The 17,870-nt window shown below is 33.2% G+C and overlaps 1 protein-coding gene across 1 annotated transcript in view; it reads left to right on the top strand.

Moving 5' to 3' along the window:
• The window catches only part of LOC128172654 (neurogenic locus notch homolog protein 3-like), a 129,264-nt gene extending 112,473 nt beyond the window's left edge, over positions 1-16,791 (top strand). Inside the window, exons 6-7 of the mRNA XM_052838431.1 lie at positions 6,667-6,894; positions 16,350-16,791. Coding sequence (XP_052694391.1) covers positions 6,667-6,894; positions 16,350-16,564 — 443 coding nt within the window. The 3' untranslated portion in view covers positions 16,565-16,791. The remainder of the gene's footprint in view (positions 1-6,666; positions 6,895-16,349) is intronic.
• The last annotated feature ends 1,079 nt before the right edge of the window (positions 16,792-17,870 follow it).

Genomic DNA, 17,870 nt, shown 5'->3' with positions numbered 1-17,870 from the left:
TTAATATGAAGTCATTTAAGAAAAACTCTATAGTCTATAGCCTAATATTTCGAAAAAAAATGAAATGAAACAAAATTTTGCAGATCGGCTTCATTTTTGATTAACAACCATCAAAGTCAATGCTATAGACATCGGCATTTTTCTCTGTATTATTACCGATAGTTCTGCCGATCTTCGCATTAGTTAAACCTGCCAATCAGTCGTCATCTTACTATTAAATAAATAGGCCCATTGTTGCAGTAAATGGCTTAAATATTACATTTACAGTTCAGTTTTATAACAACTATCACAGCTATTTCTCTATTGAGTTACTTATATCATCATAACTTTATCATGCAAATATTATTAAGGTCTTCCGTTTTCAACGGAAGACCTTGTACTGATTCTGTTGGTAATTCTTTTTATTCTTTTTTTTCTTCTAGACGTTTTTTAAAACTCAAATATCTTGCTTGTTTGTTGTCCTATAAAGTTCAAATTTGCAGAGCTTATTGGTAGTTACTATTTCTCAATATCTATGGAAAATCGGTGATATCGACACTTCCGGTACCGAGTTATTCCCCTTTTTCCCCAAAATATAGGCATTCTTGTGCACGCAAAGGCTCTGAAACCGCTCACAGCCTGTGTTACAAAGTCACAAATCTTCAAAATAGAGAGTTTGAACGTTGTCCTCCGAGTTTTGTTTTTACAATTTTCCTCCTTTAAAGTTTCAAAAAATTAATTTGAATTTGTGTTTCAAAAAATCCTGATTTTTTGTTGTGTTTTTGTTATGTAGCTCTTTAGTTTAAAATTTTCTCTAAACACATATAGAACAAAATATGTGCAAAATGTCAAGGGCTTTCACTTGACACCATTGAAAAAGGGCTGGCCCCTTAAATTAGGGGTCTAGAGCACTTAAAAGTCTTCGCTTTATAACTAAAAAATGGTTAATATTTCGCTATAGCTGTCGATAGAAAAGTTGTTCATTATTGTGTTATCAATGTCGTTACAAAACTATTTTGTACCGGTAATGCGTATTATGAGTGTAAAAAGCTTGTCTTGTTAACATGTACCTGTATTCATTTGGCAAATAAGCGAATCGTCATCGTGCGAATAACGTACATATATTAACAGCTGAAAGTGTTCCAGCATATACGGGATGCTTTGATTCATTTGAAAAAGTGTCTAAAAAGTATACGTGTACATGTTTTTCTTACAGCCTTTTTTTTTGGAGTAACCTCTGTTTAGGTCCTATAGTGGACAACCGTTAAGAAAAACAAAAACGAGAAAATATAAACGTTCTTTTTCTTATCTAGTGAGATACATAAACTAGATTTTAAAAAAAATAACTTCCATGAAATGGATTTGAGTCATTTTACTGCAAGCATTTCAAATCGACCTTAATTCTTAGTTGTGTGCGTCATTACATAACCCATCTCGCCCGCGGCCGAGAAATTCGATCGCCAAGGTCGCGGCTGGACTACCTAGCGGTCAGCGGTTATCTAATACACAAGAATCGCGTCTGTCATATGTGATTTTACTTAGCAGCAAACACAAGAATCGTACACAATGACATTAAAGCTTACTCTTCTTAATTTGAATTAAACGATAGAATAAGAAATCGTTCTGTTTAATCATAAACTCGAACTGAAGCAGTATCAGACAGATAGATCAACTGTGGGATTAAAGGGGAAAAAAACTTATATTAATTAGAGTTTATTCATCATACTGCAAACATTGTAAATCTTCCTGGGTTCTGAGCTTTTTATGTGTGTTTTGACTTTACGTAAGTTATCCGATCCCTCATCCGCGGCCGAGGAAATCGGTCGCGGCTGCACTACCTAGAGGTCAGCGGTTATCTAATAACAGGATATATATACAAGAACTGTTTCAATTTTATTTTATTTTTGTTCACCTTCAATTTATTGAATGAAACATTAGAATGTGATTTGAGAAGCCCCTCTAAAAATTGATAAAAGCGATATTGTTCCAAATCAGAAACATCATCAGGCATAAATCAATAGTGAATTTGTAATTCTAAAATGTTCTAAAAACTATACATGTACTAATAATGTTATAGATAAACAACGAAAAACCACACAGATTAAACCTTCAAATGATCACCCCTAGAACATAGCCAAGGAGATCCCGCGCGAGTGGACAAGTGATCCGCGGTAGCTCGTGTTCTTCTGCATGTACTTGATCACACGTGCATGTTTATTGATATTTTGTACGATTCCAACTATTTGTTTATTCGAGATTTTGACCGGTACATGTAAGATTGACTTGTGTTTCAATTTAAGATTTTTTTTATTTACCCACGAATATTTCCGCTAGATACTGCTGAGAGGTTTTATAGATATCGTAGAAAGTAGTTGACGTCTTCATAAGGTTGCACATAAAATGAGAGAGAAGGAGAGAGAGAGAGAGAGCGCGCTCAAAATTGGAAGCATTATTTAGCCGAATTAAGAAAATGAAACAGTCTCCAAGCGTTCAAGGCAGGATAAAAAAAATCAAATATCAAATTAACACATGCGGTAGAGGCAATTGCAACTTCTCTGGCCTTTCTGGCAAGTTTGGAAAAACACCTCGAATGTATTAACATCACCGGATGTTAGAATATTATACAAAATGGAGTCGCTTCCCATTAAAATAAGTATCGGCAAGACGTTTTGTATGTCGTTTCTGTGTTATATTTTAGTGTATATTGATACCTTCAATGAAATATAGCTCACATCTCAACAGATCATAAAATGTGTTGTAATTAATACCAAGTTTTAAAAAAAGGGGGGTCGTCATGGACGCCTAGGTAATACATTCGAAGTGTTTTTCCGAGCTTGCCAGAAAGGACCGAGAAGTTGCGATTGGCGGTAGAGGCTGACACGATAGAATTGAGGGATTTAGTGATTATTTTTAGAATGTTCACATGAGTTTTTAAACAAGATTTGTTTAGATTATCACAGTGCAAGGGGTTTTTTTTTTCAAAATGTGGCGAAGACCCATTTTTGGCGACTGCTTAACATGTGTACATTTTTCTCCTCAATGTATGTCACCTTCCCACCCGTGTGTTTATTCGGTCAGTCTATGCTAAGTCAAATGAATCCGCTCCACGTGCGACCGAAAATCTCGTGTCGCGTCAGCGCACATAGCCTAGAATATTGCCCCTGGGCTGCAGATCAGCAATTGATAAATAATTGAGTAACATTTGAAAGGATGCTTTCAATGCAGCGGTCAATTGTTAAACAATAAGTGTTTAAATATTCGATGTCAATCAACCTCACATTAAAGGTGCGATATCGTAATCTGAGAATGTGGCTAAAAAATTAACCTGTTGAACACGCTAAACTTCTATAGTTATGAACAGAATAAAATGTATATTATCAGAGACTTAAATAACTTAATAAGTTATTTATGTCTCTGGTTTTATAAGTTAACAGTTTTAAGTCAAATATTAAATAAAATTTGTTCTCAGGATTAGAAGTAATGATATACGACTACATTAAGCAATAAAGTCGGTCGATCGTCATAAAATCATCAGAGTACTGCAAGTGTCGACAGTTTCTTATTTCTTTGAAATAATTGTAGTAGTTCAAGCATTATTTAGCCGAATAAAGAAAATGAAACAGTCTCCAAGCGTTCAAGGCAGGATAAAAAAAATCAAATATCAAATTAACACATGCGGTAGAGGCAATTGCAACTTCTCTGGCCTTTCTGGCAAGTTTGGAAAAACACCTCGAATGTATTAACATCACCGGATGTTAGAATATTATACAAAATGGAGTCGCTTCCCATTAAAATAAGTATCGGCAAGAAGTTTTGTATGTCGTTTCTGTGTTATATTTTAGTGTATATTGATACCTTTAATGAAATATAGCTCACATCTCAACAGATCATAAAATGTGTTGTAATTAATACCAAGTTTTAAAAAAAGGGGGGTCGTCATGGACGCCTAGGTAATACATTCGAAGTGTTTTTCCGAGCTTGCCAGAAAGGACCGAGAAGTTGCGATTGGCGGTAGAGGCTGACACGATAGAATTGAGGGATTTAGTGATTATTTTTAGAATGTTCACATGAGTTTTTAAACAAGATTTGTTTAGATTATCACAGTGCAAGGGATTTTTTTTTTCAAAATGTGGCGAAGACCCATTTTTGGCGACTGCTTAACATGTGTACATTTTTCTCCTCAATGTATGTCACCTTCCCACCCGTGTGTTTATTCGGTCAGTCTATGCTAAGTCAAATGAATCCGCTCCACGTGCGACCGAAAATCTCGTGTCGCGTCAGCGCACATAGCCTAGAATATTGCCCCTGGGCTGCAGATCAGCAATTGATAAATAATTGAGTAACATTTGAAAGGATGCTTTCAATGCAGCGGTCAATTGTTAAACAATAAGTGTTTAAATATTCGATGTCAATCAACCTCACATTAAAGGTGCGATATCGTAATCTGAGAATGTGGCTAAAAAATTAACCTGTTGAACACGCTAAACTTCTATAGTTATGAACAGAATAAAATATATATTATCAGAGACTTAAATAACTTAATAAGTTATTTATGTCTCTGGTTTTATAAGTTAACAGTTTTAAGTCAAATATTAAATAAAATTTGTTCTCAGGATTAGAAGTAATGATATACGACTACATTAAGCAATAAAGTCGGTCGATCGTCATAAAATCATCAGAGTACTGCAAGTGTCGACAGTTTCTTATTTCTTTGAAATAATTGTAGTAGTTCAATTGACTTGCAGACTATAATATAGCGACTTTTCTGCTCCCAAAAATGTATGCATTTAATTGCAATAGATATTTGTTCTTGGTGATTTTACTTATTGTTATATGCACAATGATAAAAAAAATCATTGAAGTTGTGTAATATGAGGTTGTATTGCAGATTAAAACTCAGCTGAATATTTTATTTTTAATCTAGCTTGTCAAAATGGGAGATTGTTAACTTGTAGCTTGTTAACTCTGAAAAAGTCTAGAACAGAAGAAATAAAGTCTTTATAGCTTTCGCTACATCTTCTTATTTATGTGTACGCGTACAAAAAGCTATTTTAGATTTTATTTTTACTGTATAAAAAAGTGTTGTTTTTCCTAACCTTAAATTTAAATCTATAGAAATTCAATATCTACATGTAACATCTCAATAGCTTTGATAGCTTATTACCGCTTGGAAATCATTTAGTGATGCAAATTGACAAATGCCCATGAAAAGACATTATTTGACCCCAAGGGTTTCTTATCCTTTCCGACGATGATGAGAAGAACTCAAATGTGCATACAAATCATACATTTACATGTATATTTATATGTGATATGATAGAAATAATTGAAAAATATAGGTCTTTTTTGTGCCGCACAAAACGGGCGAAAAATCTGGGGTTAAATAAAAATCACCTTGTCCGTCCGTACGTCGTGTCCGGTCTATATATTTCTGATGGAGAAACATTGGAAGTGTTCTTACTTCATACAAATAATACTCATTAACTGACGAAGCTTCATGACCTAAACCCAAGGTCATTTGGACAAAGTAAAGGTCACTGGCAGGAAAAGTGCAAAATTTGTTTCCGGTCCACTTTGGAATTTCTTACTTCACACAAAGATTGCTTATGACCTGAGGGTGTGTAATGATTTGTTCCTAAGTCATTTAAGGAGAAACATTGGGAGTTTCTATTTCATGTAAAGATTCCTGATGACCGATGATGTGTCATGAACTTGACCCAGGGTCAGTTGCGCAAGTTCAAAGTCATATTAAACATGTGTCATATCTTGTATTAATGGAAATGAGTAAAAGCTAGAGTTTGTCATAAAGATTACTTGTGACCTGTAAATATACCCTGCCTTGTCTGACTCACTTATTAATGAAAACGAACCATCCATTATTCTCTAATAGAGAAATACGTGAGTAATGACTTCTTTCTTAGCGGGGATATCATTTGTGAGCTTGCTAACAGTACCTTTTAGATGGTCCAGTGGGAGCAATGCCCCCTTTCTCTCAACCAAAATTTCCCATAAGTTAACGCTTAGAAAATTGATTTTTGGGTCATTTCCCCCACCGCCACATCCACACTTTTATTATAATTAAATTAATTATATACATGTACATAAATGATGTACTTTTTAAAGTTATCCTAAACTTGAAGTAAGTTAAACGAAGAACTTGCCTGGTATGAAAATAATACTTTGAAATTGAGTCTCGTTTTCGATTTCTTGAAATTACTATTATCATATTGATAATCCAGTATAATTAAAAACCATTTCCCTTCTCCTTACACTCGCCAGGTTCTGATAGACCTGTATCAATAACAGACTATACCCACTTGACCTCCACATTTGCATACAAATTAAATAAACACCTACTTAGCAAAGACATGCCTTTATCTGTTTAATGAGTAGTGCAATACTCAATCTAGAGGTTACATAGAAAACAGGTATGAATTAATTTTTATTGTCTCCATTTGAAGAGTTCCAATCAATTTTCTAAAGCTCTAATTCGTAAGAAGAAATTGTCATGTAAAGATGACCTTTTATCAATACAGGGTCTGTCAGGCTCTGACAAGTGTCAGGAGAAAGAGGTATTTTAATGAGACTGATGGACAATCCTTTCGCGACACGAAGTTGCGACGGAAGACCTACTCGTTGCTTTGCAACGAGCTCGGCTCTAGTTATTTATTGTAATTTCGTTGACAGTTCTGCCGAATATCGCATTAGGTAAACCTGCCGAACAGTCATCAACATTACTTGACTATAACGCCGCGGATGCAGTGGATGGTTACAACGGTACAGAATTTGGCGTGGACAAGTGGTGTGCACACACAGATGATGGCGACACAAATCCTTGGTGGAGGGTGGATCTGCAGGCTGTGTATTACATCACATCTGTCAGAATACTCAACAGAGGAAGAGATCAATACGGAGGTTAGTGTAAAAAGTAACAATATTGCAGGTTTTGATTGTGCTTTTTTATGTCCATACCTTATATTAACAAAAGAATAGATAGTTACATACAGGTAAGCGTAACTAACAACAACATTACAAATCGTTATATAGCAAATGTAAAGGAAAATGTTGCCTAAATTCGTTCATAGATTTGATCGAATGAAGCCCCCAAAAATTATTACTATTTTATTTTATCCGAAACTCTCTAAATTCCTCTTTTATTTTACACAGTGACTAATCATCTTTTGTAATTTGATTAGGGTGTCCTATAGATCTGCAATAAGGTTTCAGAAATTAAATTTTCATCAAAGGGGTCAATTAGATGCTGAAAATGACATTTATTTTGTTTTACAAAAAATGTAGTTCCAATAAATTAACTAGTTTATGCATAAGCCAAATCAACTTCTGGCATATAATTAGAGGCGTCGGGTTGATGTATAAGGTCGTAGAAATTTTATTTTAACCCTGAGGGTCAAACAGGAGCAAAAAATGACGTTTTTTAAAGAAATAATACTAAAAACTTCTAGAATTTTCTCTTGAATTATGAAATGGGATATCGGTTAGAAGTACAAAACCCTTGTGAAAAATTTTCATTCTGATGGGTAAATAGTAGCTAAAATGACATTAGTCCCCTCAACAAAAAATTTTCTGAAGTTTAATTAGATTGGCAAAAAGGTTTTAAAGTTAAAGTTAAATCCTTCTCCGTGCCATGAAGGCACATAAGGCCGGTGCTTATCCCAGGTTTCCGTGGTGCTAAGCGGATGAGAGTCATTGACTCCCCCTGGATGGGACACCAGTCCATCGCAGGTTAACCCCCAGCGTAAGCCGATACCCATTTTCAGCTGGGTTGACGGAGACAATGTAGATAAAGTGCCTTGTCTAAGTGCAAAACATCAAGTGACCACAGGTCAAAGGTTTTAGATGTTATAAAATTGGATTACTAAAGTGGTTAACCCCCCCCCCCCCCCCCACACACACACACACAAATAAAAACTACAAAATAAAATAAAACAAAAACAACAACAACAAATCTTTCATAGGCAATTTCGCCACATATGATTCTGATATGTTCTTTTCATATAAGAATCTTATCGAAATCACGTAAGAATGATATCAAAATTGATTCATACAAGAATTATATAATCCGTATCATATGATTCTGATATGATTTGAATTATATGATAACTACTTCATATGAGAATTATAATAAAATCATATCAAAATTATATAAGATTCATATCATAATGATATCATGATTGAGATTTACATCAAGATATTTCCAAAGGAAATGTATGAAAATCATTTTACATACCTTCGAATTCATTGCGGCATGATTATTATTGGTTTGATATGAAAACCTTTTTGAAATTATAAGCGAATTTAATATTTAATGAGTGGATTTCTATTGCTTTCAAGTAATGTAGGTAAATGGTGAATACATCTTAATTACTTCCTACATTTTTGTTCAATGAATAAAATCATTATTGATAAAAGGCATATATAATAAAATATATTTTTTTACGAATTATATAATCAACTTAAGCCAGGTGTAAACAATTCCGGAATGAAACCTGAATCAGATTCGATTTTGTCGTTCACATGTATACGTCATATTTTTACGTCACGAACGCAGAAGAGATCAGAAACTGCAGGATGATTTCAGATAAAAAGGTAAGGATTTACCAGTCTTATTTCTTTTTCATTTCCGAGCAATTATATTAATCAACTGACGGTAGATTGTGAATTAATCTGCACGTGCTTTAGAACTGTTGCTGTGTTTTCCCAAGAAAATTCGAGTAGATCGTCGATCGGAATCATTCATCATTTCTTTTTATAAAAACTACTATATTCCCTCTCTGGAGAGAGTCGGAGTGTTTATATAAACGTGTGATGAAATGCAGTTACAAAATTTAATGTAACAATAAAAAAAAAATGATTTAAAAATTCAGACCTACGTGTTAAATTATAGGCCTATTTCCCACAATGTAGAGACAGATCTGTGCAGCTATAGCTAATTAAATTTGATTAAGATAGTACAACACTTTTGTAAAACAATCGCCAAATCAAAATATATGTCAATTAATGAAGTTCATGCGCATTCTGAACACTAAAAACTTTCAAATTGAAAGTAGCCGAAATCTAGAGCAAAGCTTGATGTGAAGCAACGAGTAGGCCTCCTCTCAGCTGTCGAAGATCAACAGGGAAAGTCTTACTGATTATCTTATGTTACATGTCACGCATAAAATTATGTATAACTATTCATTAACATTATTTTTGTTATTTATTTTATTTAAAAAAATAATTTACCTGACAGATAATATAAGTAAATTTTACAAATATGTATATAATGTAATAATATATACTTTTGTGAAATCCGGTAATTTGATTGGTCAATACGAAGTCATTATTTTTTTATAATGACCGCTGAAAGCGAATATTGACTCGCACGAGCTGTCTCGTTTTCACTTTCGCTTCAGTCAAATATGGCGTCGAATACGAAAGCTCGCAGGTTTGCGAGTTTCAGTGAGGAAGATTTGAATGAAATAGTCAACAACTCTGAGGCCGAGAATACCAAAAAATTAACAAGGATAGCAGTAAACGTTTTTCGGAAATACTTACTTTCTAAGCAAATCAGTGCAGAATTCGAAGGCCTATCGTGTGAAGAACTGGATCGTCTGCTGGGGAGATTTTATGTTGAACTTCGAAATAACAAAGGGGAGATGTACAAAAAAAACTACTCTCTTATCATATCGTCAGGGTATACAGAGATTTTTGCAATCTATTCGACCAGACGTTGACATTATCAAGGGTCCATTATTCCGAGAGTCAAACAAATTTTTCAAAGGTAGGACTTCCGATTTCATTTAATTAATACTATCAGCTCATAATAATTTCCCGAATTATCTAGTCATTGAGCATACTCGTTTCAATATTTGATTATGAGGTACATTTAGAGGATTTAAAACTGTATTTATTTCTTGACAACAAATATAGGGATGACAATGGAGTTAAAGAGGCAGGGACAGGCTAACATAGACCATCACCCTCCAATATATGATGCTCTTAAAACTCTTCGAAGATCAGACTTTTCTGTTAGTACTGACGGAGAGGGATGTATGAATGTATGTATGTGGAGAAAATTCGAGATGAAAAAACAAAGAATCATCAAGATGACAGCTGCAAAGCAGAGGGCAGAATGTATGAAATAAAAGGTATGTTCTAATACTATATTTAAGTTGACAAAAGTTATATTAAAATTGAAAAAAAACCTGGTAATTATTAAAAGTTTTTTAGATAGTGACCGCTGTCCCTTCAGGAGCTTTGTGAAACTAATCCGAAGGTTGAACCCAAAGTGCCCTTTTTTATTTCAGCAGCCGCGTGCGGTACCAAAGGATAACGTACACTTCAATAATGTAGTGTTAGGCCACAACAAGATGGGTAACATGATGAGTGTCATCAGTGAGCCAGCCTCCTTATCGAGGCGTTATACCAATCATTCTCTCCGGGCAACCACTGTCCACATTCTAGACGAAGCACGTGTGCCGAGTAGACATATCATGAGTGTTACAGGGCACAAATCCGAAAGTTCCTTGAAAACTTACTTGGGCCAAACAAAGGAATGTACAAAACGTCTAATGTCAGAAACTTTAAGCGCATGTTCAGGAGTTGTGTGATCAAATTCCAAGTCTAAAGCATTGCAAGCGTTGGCTACCATGCTAACTTTGATATTGGGTTACCACTGCCAAAGCCCTGTTCTTCAACTTTGACGACTTTTAATGATGAAGCAACCTTGAATGATGGTTTAGACAATCTTTATGAAAACATTCCCATGCCAAATGTACCCGTTTTACCAACCATGTACATTACATCTTCAAATGTAACAATCACCTACAATATCAGTTTTAAGAGTAATCAGTAGACCAAGTATATTGGTGAAATCTGTAAATGAAATAATTCAGGAATATTTATTTTAGTGTTGTTACTGTTATTAAATTTATTACTGTTATTGTTACACATTGTTATAAGTTGTTTTTTTGTTGAAAATATTGTCACTTTTCATTGCCAAGATAAAATAATACATATATGTGATATCTATTCTTTATTAATTTGTTATTCATGTTGTGATAGATTTACAATTATTGTTATTGATTATTGTTATTGTTGATTATTATGATTTCTGTCTTACAATATGAGGACTGTTGCTCAATGAAAAGAAACTCTGGTTGTTAGGTTTGGAAGTAATATTCAATAAACTTTGAAACATTTTCATTCAAATTGTGCTTTACAACATCAGCAAATCACTATCTCTGTAAACATTAAGAAGATATACATTGTACTCATAGATTTGGGATATTATATAATATAATAAATATGGACTCAATGCACGGTCAATATGCATTTATAATGACCCAGGATGACAGATATTGACCTCAGATACATGGAGGATATCGACCTCGGGCTAGCGCCCTCGGTCAATATCCTCCATGTATCTTCGGTCAATATTGTCATCCTGGGTCATTTGTTGGAAATGACCAGTCAGTCACATAAATGAGTATTATTTTATTACATTTTAATTAAAACAGGTTATTCACAATTTGCTTACATCTTCAAAATAGTAGCATGGCATTTATTTCTACTAGACCTTCAGTAATATTGTAGTATGAAAGTCAGTATTTTTTTTAAAATATGAATGTGTTTAAACTTTGTTTATATTCATCATTTTATTTTGTGTTTTATATTTTTCAGCAAATGGTTATTAAAATACACAAGCTTAGTATTAAGGTTTCGCTGGATGTAGTCTGAAGATGTATGACTATAATTTCAAGATCTTGGCATTCTCCTCACGTTCATAGAAAGATTGCGTCCTGTGTTGAATCTAGTATGATACATATGATACATATGATAACATGAAAATTAATTTAAAACTTAACTGCACTGTTAATACTTATATTTAAACTTTCCAGATTCCTTAGAATGATATTAAACCTTTTGAAAGCTCATTTAATAGTTAACAACACGTGAATGATTTTGCTTTTTAAAAGTTGTGATGTTCTTTGTCTTAAGCATGGCTAAAATGTAGTTGCATTAACATTTCAGGATAAAATTCAAACTTGTCTTGTGCTTTGGTTAACACATCAGAAAGGGAGAAGTGGGTGGAAAGACTTGAAGGGCTAAATGAATTTAGGGTAATACTTTACTTTGTCAAATTGATACTGTAGTTGGACATTTAATTTAGGATAGGAAATTCATGGTTTATTTGCATCAAATTGTCACCAAATCTGGTGAATAACATTGACACATCGTCGCATACAGAAGATACATGTGTACTATAACATTGTGCTTATTTACAAATCTTAAAAACTGATATCTTGATTTCTAAGTGTCAACATATGTTTCTTTTTCAGAAAACTAATGAAGCACCAAAGAACAAGAAGAATAGAAATATATAAATGTTATCATTTGCAGGAATTAAATTCATTTTAATTCTGAGAACTGTTGTGGGGGTTTTTTCTCTAGCTATAATTTTAGATAAACTCAAGTGGCTTGGAAAGGAAAACCAATGACATTTCTCAAGACCAATTGATGAGAGGTTGGAACAGCAAGTTGAGGAGTATCAACAAATGATTTTAAAGACTGAAAACATTTATTTTACACGTATTTGCATGTGAAATATGTGGATAGCATATATCTATGTATCTTATTACTACTGAGATTTAACATGTGTCAAATAGGGGGAATATTTTGCTTTGCAAAGCCATAGTTTGCACACATATTATATTCATACGATTCTCATATAATTTCAAAATTACATGATTGTCATATAAGAATTATATAATCAATATATAAGCGATCATATAATTTTGATATGATGCCCTTATCAAAAAAATCTCATATCAGAATTATATGATTCAAATATGATACCCATTGTATGATTCTGATATGATGCCCTTTTTTATCATCTCATATCAGCGCAATTATATAAGAATCATATTATTTTGATATGAGAATGATATGTGGCGAAATCCCCTGTGTAACATTCATTTTTTCCATAATTGTCAAAAATCTATTGAAATATTTTTGGTGGTCTTAAAAATACTATTAACTGGTAAAAATGGCACTTTTTCATTAAAAAAAATATAAACAATATCGTTTATTAACTTTAAAAATTTTATAAACGTTGGAGTTTGTTAGATATCCAGAATTCTTTATAATGGGGGGGGGGGGGGGGGGTGGTCGGGGATCAGTAACATATACTCAAGTTATAATAATTGACTATATACGGTTAGAATGATGCACATTTATTCCCATCCTACAGTATCGATCAGACCAAACATAACGGAAAGTAAACCTCAACTAAACCCTGGGTTTACTTTCTGGGATTACCCCGGGTTTACTAGAGTGGACCCAAAGTAAAATCATAGTGGACTCAAAATGTAAACCCCGATCAGAAGTTTACCCCAGACAACAGACGGTACATGTGTGTTCAAAATATACATGTACAATGAGCGGGAATTACAGGCAGTAGGATATTAAGATGAAAAATGGGTCTGCTTCACACCTCAGTGCGTTCAGTTGACCCCAAAAGCAAGTGTAAACCAGGGGTTCAGATTGAATTTTAGAATTTTTTAGTTAAAATTTTAATACATTGTCATAATGAATTAGAACTTTATATTTGTGGTGGGTTTGCAGCAAAGATTCAGGTTCCCACAGTTTAAAGGGTAAGGTACTTTTCAATTTGAAATACAGTTAGATCCATAAAGTGGAAATAATATCAGATTAGCTCGATCTCTTGATTTATAAAATGCAATGCAATTATATGCTATTAGTTATTGGTTATAAGACTGTTATTACAAAGTAGTTTTATTAATGTGAGTTATCTATTTTTTGCAAATTATTGAAATATAAAAGCGTCACGTCTAGGTTGTTTCCTACGATGTTCATAGAAACATTACATATAATATCTAAAATATTAATATTTTTAAAGAACTTTGCCGTGACCTTAACCCTTGGCTTAAGCAACCCAGTTCAAGCATTTTGTTTCTTTGAAATAAATATCCATTTTATATTGGTGTAGTATACAGGAAGTAAGACGAGAAATATGAAGTAAGCTTTCACTTAGAAACTTGACGTAAAGTCAGCGCTGAGACTATGATAGACTGATTACTATCGGGCAAATACATAGTGGGGCAATAATTAAACTGCTTATAGTAACAAACGTCTACTATACAATTACCGTTTTCCCTAGTCATCACGATATAGTCATAAAAACACTATTCATTTACAACAATAATGATATATTTACATCCATCACGTATGATTCCCTCTACTTCTTACGAAACGTTATGGTAAATTTATAGCTCTATAGAAACAACAATACTGAAATCTACACGCCGTTCATTGATTGGTCGAAACCTACATGTACAGCAGCCTACGTAATACCACGGACTGCACAAAACAATCATGATGACGTGAGACTCAAATTCCAATAGGAGACGACTGTTACTTTTTGCTAACGAGTGATGTACACAATGTACATTAACAGCACTTTAGTGGAATTTACCTACTTTTTACAAACAATTTATTAATTTGTTAAAAATAGATGAAAATATTTATGTGTAATAAAAAACAATCATGATGACGTCAGACTCAAATTCCAATAGAAGACGATATAGCTGTTACTTTTAGCTAACGTTCTGGTGAACATAATGTACATTAAAGTCATTTTAGTGGATTTTACCTACTTTTTACAAACAATATATTAATATGTTAAAAATAGATGTAAATATATATGTGTCATAATATAAAATACTTTTTTGATGATTCTTGCCGGTTATAAAGGAAGCCATCATTGCAGAAAAAAAATCGTAATAACCCGCTAAAGAAAATGATTTAGCATACTTATTCCTGCCCCATCTTACAATTAAGGTGCATAACATGTGTCAACTTCCAAAAAAATTTATTTGTCAATATTAGGCACATTCATTGTAATTATGACCCGGAACAATATTATAATCGCCAAAGCAAAGATCTCGTCAAACTTTAAACATTCTTATTTATTACATTTTTCTTGAAGAATTATCTCACAAAATTTCAACTTTTTCTTTTTTACGTTATAAACAAAATAATCATAATTTGATTAATGTGTAGCCTTTATGGATTAGTCAATCTTGCAAATTATGAAAATAAAACTTGTTCTGGGAAGTGTAATTTAGGGGAAATACTTGGGTTAGGCTTTTTCTGTGTTATATTTATATGTAGTAGTTACCCTATATAATATTGTTGGTTATGTGCAGATACCCGATGGGCGTGGTCATATTGGCACGAGGGAACGAATCTGCACATAATCAACAATATTATATGGGGTAAGTCACTTGTACTATAGTTTACGATTATTCATTATATCTTATTATTATAGTAATATCGGGAGGGCACTTGCGTCTAATCAATACGGTGTCAATGCATTTGTCTTTATATATGTACATTGTACTTCGTGTATTTCCTAAATGACTTTCTATCCCCAACAAAGATTAATTATTCTTCATTTTTTGAAAACATTCATAACCCTAATGAATAGATCGACTTCTCATTGTTATATTTTTATTTCATATTCATTCATTTTCCGACTTATTGTACAGATATTTGCTTCAAAGAATTAAACTTATTAACACAATTTCATATGTACGAACCCTAAATTGGGCAATGCATATGTTTAAATAATTGAAATTAAATTTAAATTGATGAAGGTAATTAGTTTTTTAAAATCTTATTTCATACAATGTATCAATGTATGTTTTTTAAAAGTGGCTGAAAAAACATGTGTATTTTGAACAAAATCAATCACAAAGCAAAAAAAAAATTATTTGAGAAATGCATGTCGCGAAACCGTGATTGGGTAATTTCAAATTCGATTGGCTACCGCTATTCACTCAGTCCACAAAACAAGTCTTCTATTCAAACGCTTTCTTATCACGTGATTGACTTTCTATAAAACCTTTAAACATGATACCCTTATTTCATTTAACAAACGTTTCTCTACTTGTCCGAACATATGGAGAGGAATATTAAGTCTTTTTGACAAAGCCATTGCCGATATTGTTTTGTCTGGAGTTAAAAATGATATTTATTTGACGACCTAAATTAGTCGAGTCATTTATCCGTGTTGAGTTTTGGCAATTTTGATCTGGAGGAAGCTCTTACTGTGGAGTATTATGGATGCGCTAAAAACAACTTTGTTGATGTTGTTTTTACTCGAGATAGTGGGCGGAGTTTTAAAAAAGTGTGGGGTATGTACATATAACCCACACTTTTAACAATAGATATCTCGCCAGGCTATGGTACAATTAAATATATTGTGCATATTTTTGTGACCATTAGGCCTACAAAACAAAAGATAACAGCATCTAGTTTACACCTATTATTTGACTTTTATTTAGATTTGTCATACCGACTTCAGGATGTTACCGTCACTGTAGGGCTGACAGAATCTGATGTCAGCACTCCCTGTGGTTTCTTTGCTGGTCCCGGTACCGCGTCACAGCTGGTCGTCATCGACTGTCCGACGTCACCACAAGGAAGATTCGTTAAGATCTCCAAGACAACTGAGTATCTCACTCTTTGTGAGGTTGACGTGTTTGGCGTCTCTGTCTAAAATTCATTAAAGCCGATTACTAAGCTGAAATGTTGCCGACTTCAGACACATGTATATGTTTTCGCATCCTGAGGAGTTGATTATCTGTTCCTATTCAATGTGACTTTTCAAATCGCTTCAAGTTAAAATTCTACAGCTATTGCCCTATTTATACCTTTATATGTTTTTTACTTTTAGTGTTACATGTTTGACTTTTATTTATAAACTTACTTACATTGGATATACATGTAACTGTAAAGCTTTTTAATGTACCTAAATACTTAATTCAACGTATTTTAAATTATTTTGATCAGTACGTATTGGTTTTATTTCTGTTTAATTACTGTGGTGTCAATAAATTGCATTTATGGTATATCTTGTTTTCTTTTTAATAGAACAGTAAACAGGGCATGGTAATTATTTGCACAACAAAATATATACAACTTTTCTTCGATTTGAGTGTTTTAGATTTGAAATCCTTGAAGACAATTTGAAACCAAAACCTGTTCTGATTGCTCTGTACAGATTATTTAACATTTAAAATTGTGAAAACTAAAATATAAACCATTTGATTTAGTTACAACCCGTCGCTAACCCGAAGATTTTTTAAAGCTGAACACCGCTCGTGAACAGGCACTTTCTGCCATATTTCTTTTTCATCACTGCTGTCCTTACAACCCCTATATAAGGCACATACCTCTAAACAGTTCAAAGTACTTTGCTGTAGAGGTCTCACCTGTGTGGACATACATCCTCGCCGTGCTACTCGGTTTCAATGAAATTATCAAATTTTACACACAGGAGAATACTTACATCAAATTAATCGGTCAATTTATTATTTACAAACAGAATATGCACATTATTAAGAAATAAATGCATTAAATCCAAAGACCACAAAAGTAATACCAGTAGTCGGCCACGAGTTTCAGGTGTGCAATCAGGTGTAACAAAATCGAAGGGTTTATTTACAAGGTAATTGACATTGTGTGCCGGTGCCTATTTATGAGCGGCGTTCAGTTATAAAGTAAATTCGGGTAAAGAAATGTCACACTGACTTTGCAATATACATGTATTTTCTTTTTGATTTTGCAAATAGCCATACTAGATAGAACTATTGGACGACATCATAGCATCGTACTCTATCATTACATTAAAAATATTAACTCATTATTCTTTGAAGAATAAGGAATGTATTATTTTACTTCATCCCCGTATAGAATCGTAATCGTATTAAATTCTCACGTATGCCGTTAAAATCCCCCTTATATCTCATTCACTTTCTAACATAATAATTCAAAATTTATGAAGAATCAGCAAAAAAAAAAAC

Source organism: Crassostrea angulata, chromosome 2 (genome assembly GCF_025612915.1).
Source record: "Crassostrea angulata isolate pt1a10 chromosome 2, ASM2561291v2, whole genome shotgun sequence".
Classification (NCBI taxonomy): domain Eukaryota; kingdom Metazoa; phylum Mollusca; class Bivalvia; order Ostreida; family Ostreidae; genus Magallana; species Magallana angulata.
Note: the sequence above shows the minus strand (reverse complement) of the source record. Positions and strands in the feature narration are given on the sequence as shown.